Genomic DNA, 18,233 nt, shown 5'->3' with positions numbered 1-18,233 from the left:
GAAACTGTCGTTCATCTCACCTGAAGTTAAAAACATAATCAGTAGTATAGTTGTAAATAAAAATAAAAAAGACCCTAGCCTCATAAATTACAGCTGTTTGCTTTTTCCTATGAATTTATGTCATAAAAATGTAGTATGTCAGCCTAAAAAGGTGGATAATGTATAATGTTTTTCAAAACAAAACAAAACAAAAATAACACAGTAACAGTTAACAACAGTCATTCCCAATAAATTTATTTTAGGTGGGTTGCCCTCCATTACATCCTGCTTAAAAAATGAGATTTCATAAAATCTTATTTTTTGCAGTTTTTTTGTGTAAAATATCCAATAAAATAGAAATGACATGGAAGAAAATAAAATAATTCCTGGAATGATTAATGATTTTATTTTCTTCCATGCCGTGAAATTGAGCTAAAGACACAGGGGGGAAACAGATTTTTAGGGGATACATATTTTGGCACAACACCCCTAGCTGCAACAACGGAGTGCAGAAATGCACTTATCGTCTACTTAACCCTTATTTGTCCCCTCCCCGCACTAACGCTAGCTCGATCACCCTCCTTCTGCTGCAGTCATAGCATAATCCCTTTGGAAATACCGCCGCTCCACCCCCCACTGTTTAGTGTGCGAAAGTGAAAGTGTTACACGCTGGTATATATATAGCGGAGCTGGTACAGGTTTCCTGTAAACCAGCTGGGGGACTGACATGCCGACAACACCAAGAAATTATCAGTCTACTATGTGAGTAAACATCTCAAAACTTCTTAATTATTGCCTGTAAAATATTGCCTGTGTATTGTAGTGTCCTTGGTATTCATGAGACAGTTAAAATAGGTCTAACTAGTCTTTGAAAATAGCCTCACTTTATTTATATGATTATATTTCTATGATGGAAAAGTGCAAAGGGCATTTGACTCAAGTTGTGCAATCATAGACAGATCGACCTGATCTCCTGAAATTGAAGCATAATCTGTTAAAATGCAAATACATGCTCTGTGCATGAAAAGTGAGAGAAATATGTTTTCCCACCACGAAAGAATGACATGAACGCGATACGACTAGAAACAGTTCCTAATCTGAAATAGTGCATCTGATGTTGTTACACTGTGGAGGTCGGGGTGATGGATTATAGATTTGCTGATGTGATCACTTGTAGCTACAAAAACTGCTTTCTCTTTCTGACTCTCCCTCAGAGTGATGAACCAAGGCGGAGCTACTGGTGAGGAAGCCTGTCTACTGTTTCTGTACATCCACAACATCCACATTTCCTACATATCTTACTCTTTCTACACACGCTGCTGTTTCAGGATACACTCACAATACCTACAAGATTTAAGATATTATAAGATATGTTTAATTTATACTTGGGTCATTGCAGCAGCAAAACTAATAGGACTCAGCAGAAAAATACAATATAAGGCCAGAAATAGAATATAAAATTAGCAATAAAAACAATTAGTCCATGGGCCAGACCATATCGGTACCATCTGAGTGGGCAAAACCTTACCTATACTAAATTGTTTATAGGGTCAATATAAGTAAATTAATATATGATAGCCTTTCCACAGGAGCAGCTTTTCATATTTATTGGACATTTTGTTATTTTCCCCTATTAGCCTATAGGAGATTTTGTTGTTGTTGCTATTCTTGTTTTCTTTCCCCCCAATATAAATTATTTCTAAATAAATTATGTAATTGAAAATATACAGTATATTTAATAGAAGCCGACTCCACTTTTGAAATAATTAACACATAAACACAACACTTTTTGAAGGTTTTGTTTATGTCCAGGTTTCCCAGATTCCATCTCTGTAGCATCTCTGTAGCACGTGAGTTGCGTGTTCAGTGAGTGAGTCTAGTGTTCCAGTTCCCCTGATTTCTCGCCTCTTAGCGTGCGTTCAGGAGGAGAACCTAGCAGTTATTCTGGTGGCACCAGAACGCACGAGCGCGTCTTGGTTCCCGACCATGGTGCAGCTGCTGGCGGGGAAACCGTGGCAGCTCCCATGGCGCAGAGACGCACTGTCACAGCTGGACGGTGTGATCCTCCACCTCCCGGTAATAGGCCAACAACTGTGGGCCTGGCCGCTGAACCGGAGCGCTTGGAAAGGTTAGGTCTGCCCCCTGCGGTGGTGCGCACTATCCAAGGTGTGAGAGCCCCTTCTACTACAGCGTGTTACGCGGGTAGATGGTCTGCTTTTCAGCGCTGGTGTGTGCAGAGAGGCTCAGATCCCACGTCGTGTCCTCTGCCTCTCGTGTTAACCTACCTTCAGACGTTGGTAGATAAAGATTTGGCTCCATCTACAATCAAAGCGTATGCTGCAGCCATTTCATCCTGCCACGAGGGCTATGGAGAGAGATCAGTTTTCGCTCATCCCTTGTGAAGCGCTTTTTAAAGGGAGTATGTGAAATTTACAGATGAATGATGACTTACATACATTTCTCAATGTCAATAGGTCCAATGAAGAGGTTCTATACCATTCTGACTGGGAAAACCCTGGGGGCTCATGATGTCTTCATTAGGAAGCTTAAAGCCATTGGACAGGTTGAGGTGTTCTCAACTGACGACTGCGACTACTATCTGGCTTTCTGTCCTATCGTCTCACGAGTCGGGACTGACATCAGAGAGGCCATGGAAAAGATTCCAAGTAGGAAATCCTCCTGTTGTATAAATCCATCCATCCATCCATCTATCTATCCATCATTAACTAATTAATTAGATCCTTCCCTCTTTCCTTAAAAAAATTGAAAATATTGATCAGGTGACTAGTAGGCCTATACATTATGAAGATCAGAATATCATGTCAATTAGACCATGTCCATTAAGACATGGATTAGAATACATTATGGATCTGATATGACTGATTGTATAGCTATACTCCAGAAAGTGTGCAAGACATGGATTGTTTGCACATTATGTAATGTATAATAAAGTGCAGACAACAATGCACATTTGGTTCCTCCATCTGGAGTTTTTGATAAGGTGAACAGCTAGTGATGCACATATCCAAATCTACATGTTCTGTCCATGTTATCTACATCTGTAAATTGAATATATTTGATAAGGTGAATCGTTTTTGTTTTTTTGTTAACACCTAGACACTTTCTGTATATGTATGGCCTTATGTAGACCTGCTAACGTGAACACAGTATGCATTTGCACATAAATGTGCTGTAAATTAACATATCTGTTTTCTTCATATTCTTCATATTCCATTCATTTCTTAAATATTGCATATTGATATTTTTAAAGTTTTATATTTGCTGTTCTAAACAGCCAGTGATGGGTCAGTTTGTTTGGTAGTTTGAGAGTGTGTAGAAACTCCAGTGGGTGGGGAGGTTTAGTTCCAACACAGAGTAAAGGCTGGAAAGTCATTGGTATTGATCAACAATGCTCACTCATTTCCCCTTTAAAGTTTCATCTTGTTTTCCATTCATTCAGCTGTGTTCTCTCTATGTTGACAGATGATAAACAGGTGATCCTGGTGGTGATGCATCACACCATCAATCCTGACAGTTATATAGGTGACAGCAGCAGGCATGTGAACCGGCTGGACGTCATCCTCACTGTGGACTCTGTGTTCCATGAAGGCCGCTTCCAGGACTGTAACCGCAACAAAATTGCATTCAATGAGGTCGAGAGGCTTGCTGGACCTCGTCGTTTCCCGGTACTGACTCAGTTTACTCAACCTAATACAGTTTATCAACCAGATAACATGGCATATCGGGACCGATATTGTCTTTTTATAATGTGTTAATACACAAACAAACATCCTTTCAGTCAATTGTGATATATTGTATATTGTGGCCTATTTAATAGACACTTGCTAATGTGACTACAACTGCTCAATTCTCAGGAGCACTGGAGGCAGACAAATAGTTACTGTGCAGCCATCGTAGGTCATAACAGTATGAATACTTATCTCAAACCTGCATTTTACTCTTAAGACACATTTTTGACCATAGGTGTGCTCTTAACCGTGTGTTCACACAGTGAGCAACACGATCAACAAGTCACCGGAAGTCCATTTATTTATTATAGAGAGAGTGTGGGCTGAGAAAAGTTGGACACAGCTGAACTTTATGCCGTCATCAGCCATCAAAGAGTCAGATATCTCTGCTTCCTTGTTTCCCCACCAATGTGATTTTGTTTCATGAACATAAATATTTACACCTTACAAGTGCAAAATGGACAAAAGGTTGATTGTACCTATTCAAAGTTCTCAACAACTTTTATTTGAAAGACTACAGGAATAAAAAAAATGTGGGGAAAAGTCATCTGAAGTCATCTTACTGAGTTTTTTATGTTTATTTTCCATCAATGCTACCTAATGTTTACTTATTAAATGACATAACATTATGGAAAGTAATACCAAACCAGCAAAAAACACGTTTTGCTCAACATGATTTCACACAAATGTGAAATGAGCACGACTTCTTAACACCAAATTACGTGTTGGTGGCGCATAAAGTGTTACAATTACGTGTTCCCAGCACAAAATGGTTACGTGAAATAGACACGACTATAAACAATAAGTAGTGTCACACTACAGTAGGAAAGTAAGGGTTTGTGGAATTCGTATTTAACCATGACCAAAGCCTTTCCCTAACATTAACCAAGTTGTTTTAGTTGCCTAAACTTAACTGTTAGCCAGCCTTTAGCTGAAAATGCCATGTCCAAGTGTTACTGTCGCGGATTTCATGGTGGTTTTGCCTGTTCGCAAATTTGTAGTTGCTGATGGATGAAGTTGCTTGCAGAGTGATTTCACAGTAACTCTATTATTTCAACAGCAGACAGTCTTTCTGTGCGTTCACACTCAGTTGAAAGGTCGATATATAGACAAATTGTGGGTGGTGCGAGAGGCTCCAATTTCATAGTCGATGACTGTAAAAACAGGTAAATCATAATTTTTTGCTGCTTTGGTTTTGCCTTCAGTAATGTTACTTTGTTTTGATGGGTTAACATAGCTAGCTGGCAAATGCTAATTTAGTTACAGTAATCAAAAATAAACAGAAATTAAATTACTTTCAAGCTTACCATCAACCCCAATGATGGATGCAACCGTACTCAAAGCAAAGTTGTAGAGAACTGGGAAGATTTGTATGGCTGTAATCAACTTCTCGTTCATTTTGCACTCAGGCAGACCTGTTCAAATAAAATCATGTTGGTAGGGGAACAAGGAAGTGCAGAAATGTGATTGGATGTTAATGACTGATGACTGCAAAAAGTTCAGCCATGGCCAACTTTTCTCCCCATCCACACATCGGCCTTGTTTCCCTTGTCGCTCAGCTCTATAGGACTTGAATGGACGTCTGGTGACTTGATGATCATGTTGCTCAAAGTGACTAACACATGGTTAGTGATATTGTATGAATAGCCTCCTTCTAAATCGTGATCTCGTCTCAGACTCAGCCTAGGTACAGCTCCATTACAACTACACAGAACTGGTTTCAATTCATTAGTTCAGATGTCACTTTGCAAAAACTCACAGCATGTCACTTTTTTCACAGGACTCAGATGCAACTTCGGGGACATGCTTTTCTTGCTTTTCTTGTCGCTGTTGGCCGTGGTAGACTGATATATGTGCCCGATATTTGATGTGATGGATATGATGCAGCCTGATTGATTACATATTTATTGTAGAATTGATCAACACTACACTAGTTGTCTATGGGAAGACCTTAAAGCTGAAATCCGGGATTTCCCCGTTGGTCCCGCTTTGTCTGGCGGTAAAAATTTGAAATGACATTCAGACTACAACTAAACAGCCATGGAAGTATTATATTATCAATGTGTCACTCGTGTGCCGTTAAATCACCAATAAACAGTTCCCACCCTAGTAAAAATGGCATATCCGAACCAGGTAATTTGACTTTCAATGAGTGTAACTTTTGTAATAAAATTAGGCAATAATATCACTTATGATAATGTAAATATTGCGACTTGACAGTAACAGCAGCCTATAGTGTGTGTGTGCCCTAGCATATCAGTCAGGTTGGCCAAAAATAATTTTCAATGTAAGCTCTTTGGGTATGCTAGTATGCTAACTAGCTAGCGGCACTCAGCTACCCAGTGCAGGTAACCTGTGCTGGCTAATGTTAGCTGGACAGTTAGCAGACTTTTGTTCTACCCGTTCAAAAATTTAAGTAGTGGCCTATGGAGAGCGTCTCCAACCATAGTAATACTGACAATTGCTATTGTGTAACATGATTCCATGGTCCAGATGGATAAAATTTATTACTGGAAAAAGATTCCAGCTTGTGGTCCAAATGCAACATGTGGATCAGATGCATATACAATTTTTATTATTATTATTATTATCATTATTATTATTAATAATGTTATTATTTCAATGATGATGACGGTTATTATTATTATCATCCCTGGTTTCAGTGGAGAATTTTGCTGTCCTGTGATGCCCTAAATGCTGTTTAACAGGCTTTTCCATCATGACAAGAATAAAACTTGGGGAAACACTAAGGGGGGAAAGGAGGGGAATAACTAAGGGGCTAATTAATAAAGTTTACCAGCAGGTTTAGCGTGACGTTAGGGGCAGATACCGTCACGGTAGGGTGCTTTCTCATTCATAAACGTGAAATACCGGGTCATTATTAGTGTTAACGTTTTCCCTGTACTCACACTCCCTTTGTTCACTTGCATATTATGGAATCAATTCATAAAAGCACACTGCAGTGCAAAAAATACTACCTGTAAGATGGTATATTGTAGAAATGAATGCTAACCAATGAAAATAAATTTAAACAATTAAAAAATCAGTAAATAGAAATTGTTTAATAAAAATGGCTCACACACTGGCTCTGCAGTGGAATTCAAAAATACCTGTCAACTAATTGATGAGCGCCATCTACGTTTGACAAAGTAGAGCTACAACTGATACAACTCCATCTAAGTCTGTCAAAAGCCAGCTAAGCCTGACCCAAGTCCAGCTAAATCTGACAAAGTACATCTACGAATGACAAAGGCGTGAGGATGTCCTAAAAAGGCCACTGTACCCCTGATCTAAACAGGCATTGATGTAGTCAGCTACATTCTCATTCCCTGGTTCGACATGTGAGGGCCTCACTGAATTCATTTCACACAGATTAGAGGAGTTGAAGATGATTGTTTTGTTTTTGTTTCCATATCTTTCAGCAGATTTTTTTAACCAACTAAATGCACTAAATTTACAATGTACTTGCTTTCATTACCGTGTATTTACCATGTTTGCTATTGAATAAAATTGAATTGAGACCCCATTCAGTTCCTAACTGCTGTTCTTTCACTTACAGTATAGAATGCTATATTAAGTGTATAGTTTGTTTCACAGCACAAACTAGTTGCTACCTTTGCAGGATGCAGCTACTACTTTAATCCTCCTGATGTACAGTACTGATGTCCAAGAATATTGTCACATTCTTCACTGTAATTCTAGTGTTTTTGCATGTCATTGCAGGTCTACTACTGGTGAATTGCTTGCTTTATGCAATATGTGACCATGTGACTGTAGAAATCTCATTGGTCATGTCCTTATTTAAGTCTGTTTTATGTTAAACAAAGCAAGTTGCACTTTGGTCAGTCCTTCAGTATAACTGGCAGCAGGTAAGTAGGTTCCAATTAGTAGAGACTTCATGAGAAAAGTAAAGGAATCTGCACACTACTTAAAGCTGCAATAAGCAACGTTACATGCATTTTTATGAGAAGCCACACCCACTGCCATGCCCCCCTTTGGCCAATCGGTGCGAAAAGTTAATCAGTAATTCTTTGTCCCATGACCAACATTTCCACAAAGTTTCATGGTGTTGCGTGAATCCATTCGGAAGTTACAAGCCTTTTTATGAGAAGCCACGCCCACTGCCACGCCCCCCTTTGGCCAATCAGTGTAAAAAATGTATCAAATGCAAATCTGTTAGTAACTTTTGGAGTTATCCTGCTAACAGACAGAATAGGGCGAAAATATAACCCCCATCCAACTCCATTGGTGTGGGTAATAACAGAGCAAAGCCACTGCACTACGGAGGCCTACCAAAGGACAAACATCGCAAAGCACAAGCATAATAACAAATAATAATAATAATAAGCTTTATTTATATAGCACTTTTCGAAACAGTTACAAAGTGCTTTACAGTCAAAATATAAGAAAGTCCAAAGACAATAATAACTACTAAAAGAGAAAAAGTAGAATAACAACAATAAGATGGAACAACAAAGGGGCAGGAACAGCATAAAAAACATAAAACAAGGGAAAACAGTATAACAACAACAACAAAAAAAAGAGTAAGCAAGGATCTGAAACAGACTTTTGAGATTGTTTGTGTGATAAGTCTACTATGTGGCTGAATAAACCTAAATCATCACTGCTGCACTGTTTGCCTGTTGCTAACGGCACAGTGGCTCAGTGGGTAGCACTGTTGCCTCACAGCAAGAAGGTTCATGGTTCGAACCCCGGTCCGTCCCAGGTCCTGTTTGTGTGGGTTTCCGCCGGGTGCTCCGGTTTCCTCCCACCATCAAAGACATGTATGTTAGGGTTACTACTCCTGTCAGTGCCCCTGACCAAGGCACTGGCAAAACAGCTGGAGTTGGTCCCCGGGCGCTGTATTCCGGCTGCCCACTGCTCCTAGTGTGTGTATAGGATGGGTCAAATGCAGAGGGGATAATAAAGTATACAAATAACTAAACATTGTGGTAGCTTTCACAATAATAATAGCATTAATGCGTCTTTTCTGCATCTTTCAGCCATTTTCTCCTCTCCTTAAGAAACTCCTAAGCTCCTAAAAGTCCTCCTCTCTACTCTTAACAGCTTTCTACCTTAGGAGCTCTCTTAAGGGCTAAGATGCTTTGTGAATAGCTTTTATCTTTACTAGGAAACACATTCACAAATAAATCACAGCAAAGTTGCTGGACTACAGAGGCCCCAAAGGACAAACCTAGCAAAGGACCGTGCATAAAGGCTAACAGCTAAGCTAAAAGTACCTACAGAGAAGTGTCAGGCCGACAGGAGCTTCGAGTCGGTCCGGGTTTTGACAACAAGCTTTAGAAAAGAGGTGAAAACAGCAACACAGCTGGCCTGCGTGTTTAGCCATGACTTTAAGTCATGGCTATGAAAAACTAATCATTAATACTTTTTACTCCATTACACCATTCTGTGTTTTACATTCTGCTTTTAAACACAAATGTTGAATAAAATTTAATCAATCAATCAATCAATCAATCAATCAATCAATCAATCAGTCAGTCAGTCACTACCACTGTATTTATAACTATGCCACTGCATACAGTAGAAACTCCATTCAACTTTCAACTTGCTTTGTCTGGCAGGGTGGCCAAGTAGCTTCAAATTCATAATGGTTAAGCAGCAGCTTCATTCACAACTATGGTATTTATAACTCAGCCATTGTATACTGTAGGAACTCCATTTAATGTTCAAAATGTTCATTATGACACGATGATCTGTGCATAAGCTTATATAACTTATTCCACTTTTAAAATGCGTACAATGTCAACCACTGTAAAAATACAAAGTCAAACAACTTGTCAGGTTACAGCAATCACACACACTTTCTTCAGGAAAGGATAAAGGGCTATACAAATATAAATAAACAAAACTAGGAAATGCTTTTCTAGTTTTTCACTAAAGTTATTGATTTTTTGGATAAAGCAATTAGCGAGTAGCTTTAGATTGTCAGATTGGAGCGTTTATTACACTGACTGCTACTGGAGGGCTGAGCAAGGTTTCATGTTTCTGTATTCACGTTCAGAGCCTCATTGTACTAAAAGGACAGGGAAGAGAGAGAGAGCCAGCAGAAGAGAACTACTGTTCATTTGGCTTCAAAAGGTAAGAAATCCTCAGTGAGGCACGCTACACTTCAGTAAATGAATGAAAACTTCCACTGTACATTGAATGCTATATTTCTTTAAAGGAAAGATCAGTTTTTATTGATGTGGTATGATGAACAATGAAGTATCAATAGTCGAACAACAGGAAACCTATATATGCAGTCACTACCTGCAGTCACTATCTGAATATACAGGCTACGCAAATATATTCAGTTATACATTCAGAACATATGTAATGTATACATTCAGAATATATATAGAAAATATATACTATGTATATATCAAAACCTTCAGGCAATGCATTATCCCTCAAAGAAGAGAAAAATATTGCCTTCCTCAATGAATCAATACAGCACAACTCATTTTGTATTTTTATGCCAGGGGCATAAGATGCTAATGCGATTTTAATTTAATTTATTTAAAATGTATCAATTCAAATCTTGGGAAATTAATGAGGAGAATAAAAAACAATAGACTAGCATAAGATCAAAGAAAAAGGTTACACTGAAATTGCACCATTTTGTTTTCTCTACAGAAGATTTTTGGAACCCACATTTTTAAGATCACAAGGGTTTCACAACACCCAAGCAATCTATAAACTACTGAAATATGGACTTTGTCACACTGGCAATCTAATCTCAGCCTGATAAGTTTTAGAACAGAATATATTAGCCACAGTAGCCAAGTAAAGAATAGCTTTATAGCTTGACTTAAAGTGTAAACCTTTAAATTTAAGAATTCATAATATTCCTATTGCCTTGGACAATATGAATATCATTTGTGAAAAAAGAAAACAGGACTAAAACTTGAACCTGTGAATAAATTGCAGTTATCCAAAGAGAAAGATTGTATTTTTCCTAATGCATTCTGTATGGTGCAGCTCTAGATTGCATCATGATAAAAGTACCACCCAGGGCGGCTGTCTGGGGATTAGGAGACATTTTCTGGTTCAGAACTGACAACACCTCTGTAGAATGTGAATATGAATGAATATGTATAAAAGGTCAAACATTATGTTGGTCTACAAAATTCATATCCTCTTGTTCAATGTCTATATGGTGCTCCTTCAGATTTTACATGCTAATGACATCCTAGCATCAAGTCATAGTTCTCTGGTTTCTGGTTCAGAGAGAGAGAACGTTGTTTGTGCTCAAACAATATTGACTGGATTGTCCTGGACAATAGGAACTTAGTTTACTGATGTCATTTTACAGGATTCTTGGCCATTGAAGTCCTCAAAATTTGAAGAGGTACCTCCCACTCCCATTTGGGCCCACCATCGTGCAAAATTGCAAAGTGCAGCTTTAACTTTTGAAGATTTGTTTTTTGGGGGGCATTTTGCGTTATTAGATAGTTAAAGTGGGGAAAGAAGCAGAGAAAGGGGATAACATACAGCAAAGGGCACTGGCCAGATTTGAACCTGTGCCACTGCGACAAGAACTTAGCCTTAATAGTATGTGCTCTACCGGTTGAGCACAACATTAGACGTTTTGATTAAAGGCCCAATCTGCAATCGCTGTACAGAACCTCCATCGCTCCCATTGTCTGCAAAAAAAAACACAAATGGGACAACCTCCAGTTTCCATACAATCTACTAAGCAGATTTGTTGCTAGTCGCTTTTGAGAAATAAAGTTGCTAGGGGGTCGGAAAAGTCACAACACATTCTGCCTCTCATTTTTGTTTCTCCAGGAGCTATTAGCAACACCAGCGAAGAAGATAGCAGTACTAAAACTGCTGCAGAAATGTCAGAGGAACCTCAACCATCAACAAAGAATCCTAAACACGTAGGAATACTGCTCTGCACTCGTTTACGACTTAGCTAAGGACTAGTCTAGTCTAGTCTTGTTTATTTATATAGCCCTTTATCACAAGCATGTCTCAAAGGGCTTTACACAGCATCATATACAGTACATGTCATATACATACTACATATATATCTACACATTATACATCCTAGACTACGTCATATACATACCTATGTCATTAACTACATCATCATTTTACCAGATCATATACCTTACTACACACAAACACACTCATGCCTATGGGCAATTTAGAGTCTTCAATTCATCTAACCTGCATGTCTTTGGACTGTGGGAGGAAACCTGCAAAGAATATGCAAACTCCATACAGAAAGGACTGGGGCAGAGATTTCAACTGACAACCTTCTTGCTGTGAGGCGACAGTACTAACCACTGAGCCACCATGCCGGCCTATACAATATTTGAAGATACAATACAATACAATACAATACATGGTTTTTTGAACATATGCCTGTACATATGCCTGTAGTTTATGACACAATTTTCTTTTTTTCTGTTGCAGGATCAATCTCCAAAAGGTAATCACCAGGATCATTGCATCTTAAAGATTTAGTATGAGTCTTAAAGGCTGATAGTATGTGTGGCTAAACATGAATTTTAACTGTAGTTCGATACTGCGGCTGTTTTGTTTGATTTTTTTCAAAAATCTGTGTCTAGACATAATTGATATAGTCAAAAAAATGGGGATTTAAGAGGTAGGTTGTCAGTGATTTTCATCATGTGTCAGAGGAAATAAACTGGTTTTAAAGGTTTCTGAAGGACTAATGGACCATTGCAACTGTTTGACATTGAAGGCCTCTTTCTCAACGTTACCAACAGTCCTCTCTTACTTTCACCTCTCAGCTACCAGTGTTCTCCCAGTGTCAGGAGTGAAGAAATTCTATACTTTTACAACTGGAAACACCCTTGGGTCTCATGACGAGGTCAATCAGGCTCTCACCAGCCAAGGCCTACAGGAAGTGATGTCACCAAAAGAATGTGATGCCATCCTGGCTTACTGTTCCATTGTCTCCAGACCTGGGACTGATATTGAGGCTGCAATGGAAGCCATCCCAGGTATATTAATTATTTTTCAATTTATCATTCAGAATCAGTACCAGTGTGTAATTTTCTGCAATGACTCCAACAGCAACACCATAGCCAGGATTTTACTGTACTTCCATTATGCGAACACCCTTCAGACACAGCACATGATAGATCAATGTGACTTTACACTTATTTTTCTCTCACTGTCTTGACAGATGGTAAACCAGTGATCCTGGTGGTGATGCATCACACTTTCAATCAAGACATTGTTTTAGCTGAAAGCAGCAGACATGTATCCAGAGAAGATGTTGTGCTGGCAGTGGACTGTCTGTTCCATGAGACCAAAAGAACATTTAATTGTGATCGTAACACTGCAGCAGTCGAAGACATTTTGAAAGTGTTAATTCCTAAATCAAAACTGGTAACCAATCAGCTTCCACATTATGTCCCTGCCCCTCTTTTGAACGTTGCTACTCAGTTATACACTTGGGGTTGCACGACTACTGATTTTTTATGGCAACGTTTCTATCAATGAAGTCGACATGACGTCGACTAGTCGACTAAAAATGAGCAACTTGTTTTGACAAGATCTCTGTGCTGGCAGACAACCAGCTCATTACATTACCACTTACAGTCAGGGCCGTGCACAGACTTTTAGGACAGCAGGTGCTCAACTGTAAAAAAGACAAAGGGCCGCCCCCCTGTGCACCAATACTGAATTTAGATTAAATAAAATGAAAAATGTTTGCCAATCTGCTTACTCTTCTGTTTGCCATTTAAATTAAACAGCTAATAATTATAATAATATAATATTAATTAAAGATGGCTGCTAGCAGGTACTGAGATACAACACGCTACAAACAATTTCCGAATCCTGGAAGAATCTTGGAAGAATTCCGAAATTGAGATTAGCCTACAACAAAAGGTTTGTCAACTACTTCAAGGCTTTTTTTACAGCGCAAAAAAAAAGAAAAATGTCAAAGCAGAAAGAAAGACAGAAACAAACAAGGCTCTGCGCAAACAATCCACCTGAGGAAATTCAACCTGGTGAGAGTGTGGAAGGCGTCTTGGGACTCTGAAATATTGAAAGAAATCAGAGAATTCCACATGGAAACTGCCGGGAACTTTGGAATGTTGAAGAAGGAAATAAACGAAGTAAGAGAAGGCATCGGAGAACTGAAAATAAGAATGGATGCAGCAGAGTTAAGAATTGCGGAAAATGAGGACTGTGAAATCGGTATGACCAAAGTGCTTATCCACAGTCTGCGCCTACAGAGACAACTGGAAGCAAAATGTGAGGATCTCGAAGGCCGTGCCCAAAGGAAGAATCTAAGAATTTATTCAGTGCCTGAAAAATGTGAGGGAAATAACATAGTTGAGTTCGTGGAAAACCTGATACGGGAGAAACTGGATGTTAACGGTGAAATCCACAGTGAAAGAGCGCACCGGGCAACCGGGCTAAAGACTGGGCATAACGAACGTCCCAGGTCAATAATAGTTCGCTTCCAAAACTACAACGTGAGGCAAAGGGTGCTTCAGGCTGCCTGGGCAAAGAAGGACATTCGGGTGAATGACCGCAGGATATACTTTGATGAAGACTTCACTACCCAAGTGTTTAAGGCGCGTGCAAAATACAGACAAGTAAGAAAACAACTTCAGGAAAGAAAAATCAAGTCACGCGTAATTTTTCCTGCAAGACAGAATATTTGAGAAGGATGGAAAAATCAAGGTGTTTGACAACCCCCAAGCCGCGGCAGAGGGTCTACGTGAGTATGGCGTCAACATGGAGATTCCAGCCGGGGAGCCGGACTTGGAGTCTACGCTGCAGGCAGCGGGCTGGCAGACGCCCCGCTCCAGGAGCAGGAGAACGCCAGCAAGTGAACTGATGTCCTGCGTAAAGACATTACTTGATTCTCTAGATCGGCATGAAAGAGCAAAGGACTGAAAAGGTATGGGTGGATTTCTAAAACAGAGACAAATGTCCAGGGAGCGTGATTCCCTGCAGGTATACAAATCTATTCTACTCGGAAGTCAAATTTTTTCAAGATCTGACTACACGGAGCATAAAATGCATGATTTTGAATATGATGTCGATCCGGAGAGTCGTGTTTAATTCTATCAATGACACTTATACAATATTATATATTATACTGATGATCAATTAAATGACAATGTTGAACTGGATAATACATTTTCGTTAATACATTTCAACTGTAGAAGTCTTTATGCAAACTTCACTAAAATCAATTAATATTTGAATACATTTAAAAGTAAATTTAAATTGATAGCCTTATCTGAGACATGGTTAAATCAAGAGAAAGGTATAGATTTCCATATTGAGGGTTATGAGTTACATTATATCAATAGAACCAACAAGAGGGGAGGGGATGTGGCCCTGTATGTGGACAGTGACTTGAAATGCAGACCAGTTGAATATATGACAGCTGTAATTGATGATTTAATGGAATGCATAACTGTGGAAATTGAAATGGAAAGGATGAGAAATATTGTTGTTACTTGTGTATACAGAACACCAGGGTCAAATGTAGAAACATTTAAAGATAGTTTGGAAGAATTAATGAATAGGCTAAATGAAAGTAAAACATTTATAATCTGTGGGGATTTCAATATTGACCTCCTAAATGTATCTAAACATAAAACAACATCAGATTTTCTGGATGCATTATATAGCAGACGGCTATACCCATTGATCACCAAGCCCAGTAGAATAACCTTGATTTGTGCAACATTAATTGACAATATTTTTATAAATGTCATGGAGAACAATGTTAAAAGTGGGCTAGTAACAAATGACATAAGCGACCATTTATCTGTATTTGCAATATATTATTGTCAAATAAAGAGAAAGAAGGAGGAAAATTGCTATAGATATGTAAGGGTAAGAACTAATGAAGCAATAAACAAGTTCAGGAATGACCTCTTAAAAGAAGAGTGGAAAGGGATTTATGTAGAAGAGGTAAATGCTGCATATGAGACATTTCTAAAGAGCTACTTATCATTGTATGATAAACATTGTCCAACAATACCATGTAAACATAAATGTAGTTATATTAAAAAGCCTTGGATAACAAAGGGCTTACAAAATGCATGCAAAAAGAAAAACAAACTTTACAGACTTCATAAAATTTAGAACAAAGACCGCTGAAAAGCAATACAAGGTTCACAAAAATAAGTTGACAATTATAATGAGACAAGCCAAGAAAGAATATTATAATAAAATGTTAAAAGAAAATAAAAATAATATCAAAGGTACTTGGAAAATCTTAAACAATGTAATAGGAAATAACTCTGTGTCCACAGATTTGCCCAATCATTTCATTAATGACGATAATAAGGTTATAAAAAACATGAATGAAGTGGTAAATGAATTTAATTCCTTTTTTGTAAATGTTGGGCCTAATCTTGCAAATTCCATTAAAAAACATAATGATGGGCAAATAGAGGGTGGCTGGAATGGGGGAAGTAAAGTGTTGCAGTCTATGTTTCTAGGAGAGGTGAGTGAGAATGAAATTAGATCCATTGTAGAAAAAACAAAAACAAGACATCAACTGATAGTGATGGGATCGACATGATTATAGTGAAAAAGACTATTGACTGTATAATTAAACCTCTAAGCTATATTTTCAATCTTTCTTTTCATACAGGTATTTTTCCAGACAGAATGAAAATAGCAAAGGTTATTCCACTTTTTAAAAAGGGAGATAAACACAGCTTTACTAACTACAGACCAGTGTCTTTGCTTTCACAATTTTCCAAAGTGCTTGAAAAACTGTTTGTACAAAAATTAGATACTTTTATTGAAAAGAATAAATTGTTGAGTGAGAGTCAGTATGGCTTTCGGACAAATCGATCTACAGCTTTAGCATTAACAAAAATAATGGAAGAAATTACAACAGCAATAGAAAGTAAGAAGTACACATTAGGGGTATTTATTGATTTCAAAAAAGCATTTGATACAATAGATCATACCATCTTAATTTCTAAATTACATACATATGGTGTGAGAGGAGTAGTCCTAAACTGGTTAAGCAGCTATTTAGATAACAGACAACAATATGTACAGTTTGCTGGTAATACATCTGAGTGTATGAAGATTGAATGTGGAGTCCCACAAGGCTCGGTCTTGGGGCCTAAACTTTTTATTTTGTATATCAATGACATATGTGAAGTGTCAAAGATATTGCAAGTTTGTTTTGTTTGCAGATGACACTAATTTTTTTAGTTCAGGAGATGAATTAAAAGCTTTAGCAGAAAACATTGTAAATGAAATGGTCAAACTTAAAAGATGGTTTGATGAAAATAAGTTATCATTAAATTTGAACAAAACTAAGTTTATGGTTTTTGCTAATCAAAAAAAGGATGAAAAAGTTTTACTGTCTATAGATGGAGTTTATATTGAAAGAGTATTTGAATTTAGATTTTTGGGTGTAATAATGGATGACAAACTGACATGGAAATCTCATAGCAAATGTAAAAACAAAGGTGTCTAAGAATATTTCTGTTTTGAACAAAGCAAAGTATGTGTTAGATTACAAGGCAATGCGAATTCTGTACTGTTCACTTATCTTGCCATATTTTAGTTACTGTGTGGAAGTGTGGGGCAACACATATATGAGCAACATAAAGCCATTGTTTATATTACAGAAAAGAGCAGTAAGAATTATTCATAAAGTGGATTCAAGAGAACACACCAACAGACTGTTTATTAAGTCAGGACTAATGAAACTTAAAGATTTAGTTGAGTTACAGACATTATTAGTTATGTACAGGGCAAAAAGCAGAGTATTACCAGAAAATTTACAAAAGTTGTTTGTTTTTAGTTCAGAGGACGAGGACCATAGAAGGAAATTTAATTTTAAGCATCAGTATGCACGGACCACTTTAAAGCAGATGTGTATTTCAGTTGTTGGCGTCAAACTGTGGAATTCTCTACAGAATGATTTAAAGGGTTGTATGAATATCTTTCAGTTCAAGAAAATGTATAAAGAAGGAATAATTAGACTATTGATGTTGATGGTGAATTATTGTGTATGGCTTTTGATTCTTTTTTATTTCTCATGTTACTGTAAGTATTGGTTGTTAAGTAACTGTAATTGACAGACCATCTATTTCTATTGTTTATTTATGTTTTGAGTAAGGGGCGGGCAAAATAAGATTTTCTTCTCCCTGCTCCTTTTCGGTCATGGAATGTACAAATTGAGTTGTGTTTTGATTGTGAATTGCTTTTTTTTTCTTTCTTTTCTGGAGCTGTGCATTACCATGAGCGGAACAAATAAATAAATAAATAAATAAATAAATAAATAAATAGATAATGTAATATAAAAATTATAATAAATACAAATAATAAATAAAAAATAGATCTGAAACAAATCAAAATGAGTGGGAAATTACAAAATAAATAAAAAAATCCTCCTGGCTTCATTCTTCACAGCAGCACCCTCGTGTTGGCCATTTGCTTGTAAATGTCGATGACTTCTGTGGTATCAATGGGGATGTCCTTCTCTATGGCCAGCACACCTGTCAGGCTCCT

The 18,233-nt window shown here is 37.7% G+C and overlaps 1 protein-coding gene across 1 annotated transcript; it reads left to right on the top strand.

The window, feature by feature from the left end:
* The first annotated feature begins 722 nt into the window (after positions 1 to 722).
* LOC144542742 (uncharacterized) lies at positions 723 to 7,254 on the top strand. Its single transcript, XM_078289794.1, has 5 exons — positions 723 to 741; positions 1,194 to 1,219; positions 2,454 to 2,645; positions 3,463 to 3,665; positions 5,509 to 7,254. The coding sequence occupies exons 2-5, from the start codon at positions 1,198 to 1,200 to the stop codon at positions 5,569 to 5,571; spliced, it is 480 nt and encodes a 159-aa protein (XP_078145920.1). The 5' UTR covers positions 723 to 741; positions 1,194 to 1,197; the 3' UTR covers positions 5,572 to 7,254.
* The last annotated feature ends 10,979 nt before the right edge of the window (positions 7,255 to 18,233 follow it).

Source organism: Centroberyx gerrardi, chromosome 18 (assembly GCF_048128805.1).
Source record: "Centroberyx gerrardi isolate f3 chromosome 18, fCenGer3.hap1.cur.20231027, whole genome shotgun sequence".
NCBI classification, from domain to species: Eukaryota; Metazoa; Chordata; class Actinopteri; order Beryciformes; family Berycidae; genus Centroberyx; species Centroberyx gerrardi.
Note: the sequence above shows the minus strand (reverse complement) of the source record. Positions and strands in the feature narration are given on the sequence as shown.

What these genes read in the sequence shown, in the direction of transcription:
- LOC144542742 (XM_078289794.1), top strand. Translation starts at nt 1,198, where the DNA reads ATGAACCAAGGCGGAGCTACTG. An exon ending in GAACCAAGGCGGAGCTACTG is followed by an intron (nt 1,220 to 2,453) that starts GTGAGGAAGCCT and finishes CAATGTCAATAG; the next exon opens with GTCCAATGAAGAGGTTCTAT. An exon ending in CTGGACCTCGTCGTTTCCCG is followed by an intron (nt 3,666 to 5,508) that starts GTACTGACTCAG and finishes CTTTTTTCACAG; the next exon opens with GACTCAGATGCAACTTCGGG.